Below are 8,274 nucleotides of genomic sequence, written 5' to 3' on the forward strand. Positions count from 1 at the left end.
TGCTGCTGCTGCTGCTGGCCGAGGGAGGAGAGGCGCGCTGCAAGGTCGCCGAGACCGAAGCGCGAGGCCTCGGGAGCCGGGCCCGCCTGCTGCTGCTGCGCGTCTGCTGCTGCTGCTGCTGCTGCTGCTCCCGATATGCTGCCGCACGTGTCTTTCCGCGCCGAACTCTTGCGGGAAGCCACGGAAGCCACGCTCGAGGGACGCCGCAGACCCCCCGTCCGCGATCTTGCTGCTGCTGCTCCTGTTGTTGTTCCTGCTGCTGCTGCTGCTGCTGCCACGCGCGGCGGCGGCGCGGGCACGAGCGACAGCCGCGAGCTCCGGCCCGAAGACCTCGAGCGGCTCCCGTGGATGTACTGCTGCTGCTGCTGCTGCAGCTGCTGCTGCTGCAGCTGCTGCTGCAGCTGCGCACGCTGCGGGGGGCCCCGGCCGTGGTACTCTGCAGAAAAGGAAGCAGCAGCGGGCCGCTGAGGCTCACCAGCTACGCTCTTCGCGCAGCCGGCACCCATTGTAGCGAGGCGGCCGCTGCTGCTGCTGCTGCTGCTGCTGCTGGCGGTGGTGGCGCTGCTGCTGCTGCATATGGCTCGTTCAAATTGAGCTGGTCGCGTTCTTCCTCTTCAAATGAAAAAAGCCAGGGCGAAGAAGTGCAGCAGCAAACTGCTGCTGGGGGGAGGCCCTGAGCTGCTGCGCTGCAGGGAGCGGCTGGCGCGGCAAATGGAGGCGGGGTGGGGCCTCAGGAGCCCTCAAATGGAAGCGTTTGTTTCATTTGACGTTTAAGTTTCTAAAATGATTAAAATGGAATTTAAAATTTTGCAAAACTACACAAAGAAAGGCCTGGACGGAAAAATAATGCTGCGCCAGCCCGCGCCCCCCTGCGCCTGGCTGCTTCGCTCACCCGGCGCTGCTTCCTTTCCCCTGGGGTTTTGAGCCTAAACAATCCCTAATTCTTCAAACCCTAAACCCTAAACCCTAAACCCTAATTTAAATACGCGCCTGGAGGCTCTGGGGCGCTGCAGCCTCGCCGCAGCGCCGCTGCGCCCAGCAGCAGACGGCTGCCAGCTGCCACACCTCGGCGGGCACTGCCCGCGGATCTGCGCCCAAACGCCCCTTTAAATGCAAATTTAATTTAATTTAATTCAATTAAATAATTAGTTCTCCTTTTTTATTCCATTTTTTGCGCTTTTAGACCCAAACCCGCGGCCAAAGCCCCCAGAGCCACTCCCCCCTGTAGGCGCTACGCGGCTGCGCCGCAGCCGAGGGGCCGCAGCTCTGCTGCTCCCATGGCCTTCCTTTCTTTCTTTTTCTTTTTTATTCCTTTCAAATATTCTTTTTGTTCATTTTCAAACATTTAAAAATCTTTAATTCCAAAAATGTGGCGGAGACACACACCGCGTGCCCCCCAAGCCCAGGGCACACAGCCTCGCGGCTGCTGCACTCTCCGCAGCAGCTAGCTGCAGCAGCTAGCCACAGCTCCCCGCAGCAGCTAGCCACGGCTAGCTAGCGCTCCTGCCCCCAGCTAGCTGCCCCAGCCGGCCCTTACGAGCTCCCCGCAGCTAGCCACAGCTAGCTGCCCCGCCACTCACAGCCGGCTAGCCGTAGCTAGCCACAGCTAGCTACGGCTGCAGCTAGACACAGCTAGCCACGCCCCTCTAGGTGTAAAGTAGCCACGGAGAGCCATTAGCACAAAGCGCTCGCCGTGGCTAGCTAGCTAAAGCTGGCTAGCTGGCTAAAGCTGGCTAGCTAGCTAAAGCTGGCTAGCTAGCTAAAGCTGGCTAGCTAGCTAAGACAGCAAGCTGCAGCAAGATTGCCGTGGCCAGTGGTGTCTAGCTACTGTCGTGGCCAGCTGGCTGTGCCCGTCAGCTCGCTAGCTAGCTGCAGGTGGCTAGCTAGCTAGCTGGAGCTGGCTAAATAGCTGCAGCTGGCTAGCTAGCTGGAGCTGGCTGAATAGCTGCAGCTGGCTAGCTAGCTGCAGCTGGCTAGCTAGCTGTAGGTGGCTAGCTAGCTGCAGCTGGTTAGCTAGCTGTAGGTGGCTAGCTAGCTGCAGCAGCTGATTCGGCGCAGCTAGCTAGCCACACGTAGCTGTTAGCGGTCTAGGGTTTTGCGACAACTCTAAAACCGTAAACCCTAAACCCTAAACCCCAAGAAAAACTAAGGAACCAGAAATAAAGCTTAAACCCTAAACCCTACTAGGGCAGGGCATGTCGTCAAGGGTTTATAAAAGTTTTGCATTTAGGGTTTAGGGTTTGCTGCTTGCGGGCTCAGGGCAGGGTCTGCAGATTGTTGCTTGAACCCTAAACCCTAAACCCTAAACCCTAAACCCTCGCAGTAAATTTGATCTGCGTTTCTTCATTAATCTCTAAATAAATGCCACAAAGGCAAAGGGAGGCAATCTGCCTCCTACGGCTAGCCAGTCACAGGCAGAGTCAGGGCTAGCTAGCTAGCTAGCTAGCTAGCTAGCTAGCCGACTAGCTAGCTAGCTAGCTAGCCAGCTAGCTGCAGTGGTGCTCTGGAGCTCGCCAGCTCGCTGTCTGGGAGGTGCTCCGCCTCCAGCTAGCTTGCTAGCCACGCTGCCTACGAGCTAGCTAGCCGGCCACATTGCCCACTGGCTAGCTAGCTAGCTAGCTAGCTAGCTAGCCTGCTGCGCTGTCCACTATCTATCTATCTAGCTAGTTAGCTAGCTAGCCACGCTGCCCACTAGCTAGCTGGCTAGCCGTCCTGCCTCCCAGCTAGCCATCTGGCTAGTTAGCTGGCTAGCTAGCCACGGCACTGCCGGGGCTGCTAATCTATTTGCAGATTGGCCTGGAAGCTCTTAAAGCTTTTTCTTCATTTATATTTTCGCTGCTGCAGCAAATCGTCGCTTTGCTGCTTCAGGGCGGCGAAGTAAACTGCGAGTCTTTCTTCCATGCGGCTGAGGGAGCAAAAAGGTCCAATAAATGAACAAATAAATAAATATTAAAATAAAATTAAAAATAAACAAAAAGTACTTTTTATTATTCAAAATGAAGCAGAAAGCAATCAAAAAGACCCAAAACAGCACTGCAGCTTCAGGTGTACGTACACCCCAACTCACCGCGTCCTTGCGGGCTCCGCCGGCTGCAAACTTTCTCGGGTGTCTAGCCACCTGCAGCAAAAAGGAAATAAAAAGACTAAAAAACAATAAATAAAACAAAAATAAAACATTTAAAATAAATAAGTTTATTTAAAACAGTTCAAAACTTTTAATTTTCTTCTTGGCGGCTTCAGTGGACTGGCAGCTGCAGCAGCTGGGGTGTACGTACACCCCAGCAGAAAAACTTTTAAAGTTGAAGTGGAATTACAAAATAATTAATTAATCAGCGATGCGACTGTTCTTCCATTGCTGTTCTATTTTCAGAGTGCTTCTGTGCTGCTGCTGCTGCTACTGTTGCTGCTGCTGCCTCCGCTGCTACTGCTGCTATTGCTGCTGCTGCTACTGCTGCTTGTGCTGCTACTACTGCTGCTTCTTCTGGTGTTCGCGCTGCTGTGCTGCTGCTGCTGCTGCTGCTGCTGCTTGGAAGCTCACGCTGCAGGCAATGCCAAGGCTTCTTTCCAGTCTTTGCAGACGAGCTTCAGGCGCTGCTGCTGCTGCTGCGTCTCTTCTGCTAGGCCCAGCACCTGCAGCAGCAAATGGCCCTGCAGCGGGAGGGCCTTTGCCCTGCTGCTGCTGCTGCTGCTTGCTGCTGTGGGGCTCCACCTGCGCAGCGACACAGCAGCAATTTAAAACAAATTAAAGTTCATTCTTCAAGATTAAATGCATGCAGATATTCAGTGATTTCACAAACTCAATTAATACGTGCAAACTCACAATTGATAGAAGACACAAATTAAATAATGGAAAGGCAGTTCAGCAGCAGCTACGTAGCAGCAGCAGCAGCAGCAACAGCAACGGCAGCAGCAGCAACATTGATAGCAGTGATAGCGGCAGCCATAGCAGCAGTAGCAATAGCAGGAGCAGCAATAGCAGCAGCGGCAATAGCAGCAGTAGCAGCTGAAGCAGCAGGAGCGCCAGAAGCAGCAGCAGCAACTGCAACAATAGGAGCGGCGGCATCGGCAGCAACAGCAGCAGCAGCAATAGCAGCACCAGCAATACCAGCATTGGCAGTAGCAGCAGCAACATTAGCATCAGCAAGAGCAACAGCAGCAGCAGCAACAGCAGCAGCAGCAGCAGCAACAGCAGGAGCAGCAACAGCAGCAGCAGCAGCAGCAAGGGCTCACGCTGCTGCGGGAGCGGCGAGTGCTGCTCCCCAGTCTTTGCAGACGAGACTGCACTGCAGCTTTTCTTTGGGGCTGCTGCTGCTGAGCCAAAGCACTCGAGAGAGAAGATGGCCGTGGAGGGGGGAGAGCCCCTGCTGCTGCTTCGGCCCTCCCTTAGCTGCTGCTGCTGCTGCTGCTGCTGTTGTTGCTGCTGCTGCGGCGGGCGCTGCAGCGGTGGCTGGCTCTGCGGCGTCGAGCAGCCTGAGCAGCAGCAGCACATCGGCCACACGCGACCTACTGCTGTCTTATTTTGTTTAAAAAATTAAATTAATTAATTTAATTCAATTTAATTAATTCAAAGATGGGGCTGGTGGGCAAACTCACGGCGGGTGGGCTGCGGCCGCGGCGCCGCAGACGGGGGCAGCCGAGGTGCCCGCCGCAGCGGCCTGCGAGGTGCTGATCTCCTTCTTTTCTTCAATCATTGCAGAAAAATGATAATAATTATTATTATGAATGCAAAATATCGAAAGAAAAGGGGAGGCAAGGGAGCGAAATTCAGGTGTGCAGCCACTGGTCACGCCGCGGCGCTGCGGCGGTCACGAGCGGCCCGGCACGGAAACAAGGGCTTAAAGAAGGCGCGAAGGCGAAATAAAATCAAAATAAAGTTTATAAATTGAACAATTAAATCAATTATTAAATAATTAAATAATCAATTTAATCAAATAAGTCCAATTTAAACTCAGACAAGCCTCTTGAACACTAGGCCAGCCGCTCCGCCGCTGCAGCTGCAGGCAGCGATCGAGACACCGGGGCCCCGGCGCGTTGCTGCTGCTCGTTTGGCCTCACTTTTCCATTTATTTCGAGTTAAATTAATTAATTTTATTCTTTTGTTTCTTTTATTTTTTATTTTATTTCTTTTTTCTCCCTTCTCCAGCCACACGCCCTCCCGCCGCGCCTCCCGCCGCGGTCACCCGGGCGTCCAGCCCGCGTAGCTCGCGGGCCCCTAAGCTAGCTAGCTAGCTAGCTAGCTAGCCAGCTAGCTAGCCAGCTAGCTAGCCAGTTAGCTAGCCAGCTGGCTGTTGTGTATTTAGTTGCTGTGGCTGGAACGCGGCTGCGGAGTGGCCTGCCTACCTTGGCCCCCCTGGACCCCAAAGAAGTGAATTGCAGCTAGCTAGCAATCCAGCCAGCTAGCTAGCCATGTATCTAGCCAGCTAGGCAGGCCCGCATTACTACCTAACTAGCAGATCAAGTGCGGCGTACTAGCTAGCCAGCTAGCTAGCTAGCTAGCTAGCTAGCTAGCTAGCTGCAACTAAATACCTGGGCCAGTGGCAACTTGACCACTGGTCCACCTTATAAAGGCAAGTTGAAGCTCCTTAAGGTGCACAACATTCAAATGAACTTGAGGGATAGAATGAAGTTGGCCCTACTAAAATAGCTAGCCAGCTAGCTAGCCAGCTAGCTAGCGAGCTAGCTGTGCTCCTACGTGGCTAGCCAGTCCAGCCAAGCAGCTGCCTAGCTAGCTAGCTGGCAGGCTCCCTCGCTAGCTGGCTAGCTAGCGAGGTAGCTAACTAGCTAGCTAGCTAGCTAGCTAGCTAGCCAGCTAGCGCCAGGCGGCCTTCAGCAGCACGAAGTCACTTTCTGCCTCCAGTTCGCTGAAGAGGGCGTAAAACTCCTTCTGCAGCAGCAGCAGCAAAACAGAATTCGAAGCAACTGGGGAGGCTCACCTAGCTAGCTAGCTAGTTGGCTAGCTAGCTAGGCAGCTAGCTACGTGCCAGCTAGCGAGCTAGCTAGCTGCCTAGATAGCTGCCTGCTTATCTGGCTAGCTAGTCTGCCGGCTCTCCGCCCATATGGCTATCTATCCGGCCAACTAGCTAGCTGGCCAGCTAGCTAGCTAGCTAGCCAGCTAGCTAGCTAGCTAGCTAGCCACTGGGGGGCGCAGCTCACGTCAGACTTGTCGAGGAGGCAGTTTCGGAAGTAAGAAAGAGGCGGAGAATGTTCGGCCACTTTTAGCTGCGCCTTCCGCAGCCTTGCACACACACAAACGCCCAAGAGAACCTTTTGCTGCAGCAGGAGCAGCAGCAGCAGCAAGAACAGCAGCAGCAAGGGCAGCAGCAGCAAGGGCAGCAGCAGCTGCAGCAAGGGCAGCAGCAGCAACAGCAAGGGCAGCAGCAGTAGCAGCCACAAGGGCAGCAGCAGTAGCAACGACAACGGCAGCAGCAGCAGCAGCAAGGACAGTGGCAGCAGCAGCGGCAACAGCAGCAGCAGCAGCAGCAAAGCGTACCAGTAAGCAACAGCTGCTGCTCCATCTCTGTGGAGTCTGTGGGTGTAGTAAAGGCGGCCAGTCTTTTGCTTCAGAAGAGCAGCAGCAGCAGCAGCAAACTGCTGCGCTGCTGCTGCTTCGTAAATCAAGTCACTCGCCAGCAGCACGTCAAACTTCTTTGGCTTGCCCTGCAGCAAACAACAATTACAAATAAATAAATAAATTAATAAACAAATAAATAAATTTAAATTATTATTTATTGGGAAGCAGCAAAGAGGTGATAGCCAGCTAGCCAACAGGGAGCACCTGCCTCCGCGGAAACTGGAAGGCAAGACAATCAGCTAGCTAGCCAGCTAGCTAGCTAGCTAGCTAGCTAGCTAGCTAGGTAGCTAGCTAGCTGGCTAGCTAGCTGGCTAGCTAGCCACCTAGCTAGCCACCTAGCTAGCCACCTAGCCGCATAGCTGGCCACCTACCAAGCTGGCTAGTTAGCCACCTAGCAACCTGGCTGGCTAGCTAGCTAGCTAGGTGGCTGTCACGCTAGCTAGCCAGCTAGCAGCCTAGCTAGGTAGCTAGCTAGCTAGCTAGCTAGCTACATAGCTGACTAACTACCTAGCTAGCTAGTCCTCCAGCTAATTAATTAGCTAGCTAGCCAACTAACTAACTAGCTAGGTAGCTAGCTAGCTAGCTAGCTAGCTAGCTAGCTAGCTAGCTGTAGCAGCTTACGTCCTTGTCTTTGGGCCAGGTCGCTGGGTCGCACCAGTCCAGGCGCAGCACATCCACAACAGGCCGCCGCTGCTGCTGCTGCTGCTGCTGCTGCTGTTGCTGTTGCTGCTGCTGCTGCTGCAGCTGGAGTCTGTTGATGCTGCAGTTGTGTCGGAGGTTGTCCAGGGCGTGGGGAAATATGTCGGACAAGAAAACTGCTGCTGGCTGCTGCTGCTGCTGCTGCAGCAGCAGCGCGCAGCAAAGGCCCAGCAGCCCGCAGCCCGCCCCCAACTCCAGCACTTCTTTGCCTTCAAATGCGCCCTGAACAAACCCTAAACCCTAAACCCTAAACCCTAAACCCTATACCCTAAACCCTAAACCCTTTGGCAAAGCAGCGAAGCAGCTGCTCGACGCCGCTTCATTCTTCTATTCTTTCTCCTTTATTTATTTATTTATTTATTTTTATTCATTTATTTATTTATTTTTATTTACTTATTTATTTTTATTTATTTATTTTAATTAATTAAAAATAAATAAATATATAAATAAAGCCCTACAGGGTCTTCCTCGGCGATGTCCGCCAGCCAGTGGGCGCCGATTAAAGAAGAGCCCCAAAGGGCAACTCCTAATAAATAAATAAATAAATAAATAAATAAATAAATAATAAACTAATTAATTAATCATAATTGAATAAACTGGGGATGAATCGTTCACGAGAAAAGTAGGAAACAAACGAGGATATAACAGCAGCAGCAGCAGCAGCAGCAGCAGTAGCAGCAGCAGCAGCAGACAGGGATCAGACGCAGCAACCCTACCGCTAACATCAGCAGCGCGAACAGCAGCAGCAGCAACAACAGCAGCAGCAGCAACAACAGCAGCAGAAGCTACAATGGCAGCAACAAACACAACGGCCAAGGCAGCAGCAGCAACATAGCAGCAGCAACAGCAACAGCAGCAGCAGCAGCAGCAAACCTGTGGTGTCGTCTGTCTCTGCTCTTGCTGCTGTTGAGAAAACGCTGCCTGCCCAATCTAGGGCCAACTCGCGGCATTTAATTTGCTGCTGCTTTAGCTGCAGCACATGCGTCGTGCTGCTGCGCACCCCA

The 8,274-nt window shown here is 53.3% G+C and overlaps 2 protein-coding genes across 2 annotated transcripts; both read right to left on the reverse strand.

Moving 5' to 3' along the window:
• Window positions 1-2,820: 2,820 nt before the first annotated feature.
• On the reverse strand, window positions 2,821-4,691 carry ETH_00028545 (uncharacterized protein; the record flags this gene model as incomplete). The annotated part of the gene is made up of 5 exons (XM_013379838.1): window positions 2,821-2,905; window positions 3,068-3,118; window positions 3,539-3,709; window positions 4,231-4,470; window positions 4,594-4,691. 5 exons carry the CDS (start codon window positions 4,689-4,691, stop codon window positions 2,821-2,823), a joined length of 645 nt encoding a protein of 214 aa, XP_013235292.1.
• Window positions 4,692-5,809: 1,118 nt separating this feature from the next.
• Window positions 5,810-8,055, reverse strand: ETH_00028550 (uncharacterized protein; the record flags this gene model as incomplete). Its single annotated transcript, XM_013379839.1, has 6 exons — window positions 5,810-5,884; window positions 6,154-6,235; window positions 6,491-6,657; window positions 7,193-7,492; window positions 7,729-7,796; window positions 7,987-8,055. Coding segments are annotated over 6 exons (761 nt in total), but the record flags the coding sequence as incomplete, so codon positions are not given.
• Between the last annotated feature and the right edge of the window lie 219 nt (window positions 8,056-8,274).

Source organism: Eimeria tenella, genomic scaffold, assembly GCF_000499545.2.
Source record: "Eimeria tenella Houghton genomic scaffold, Eth_scaff406, whole genome shotgun sequence".
NCBI classification, from domain to species: domain Eukaryota; phylum Apicomplexa; class Conoidasida; order Eucoccidiorida; family Eimeriidae; genus Eimeria; species Eimeria tenella.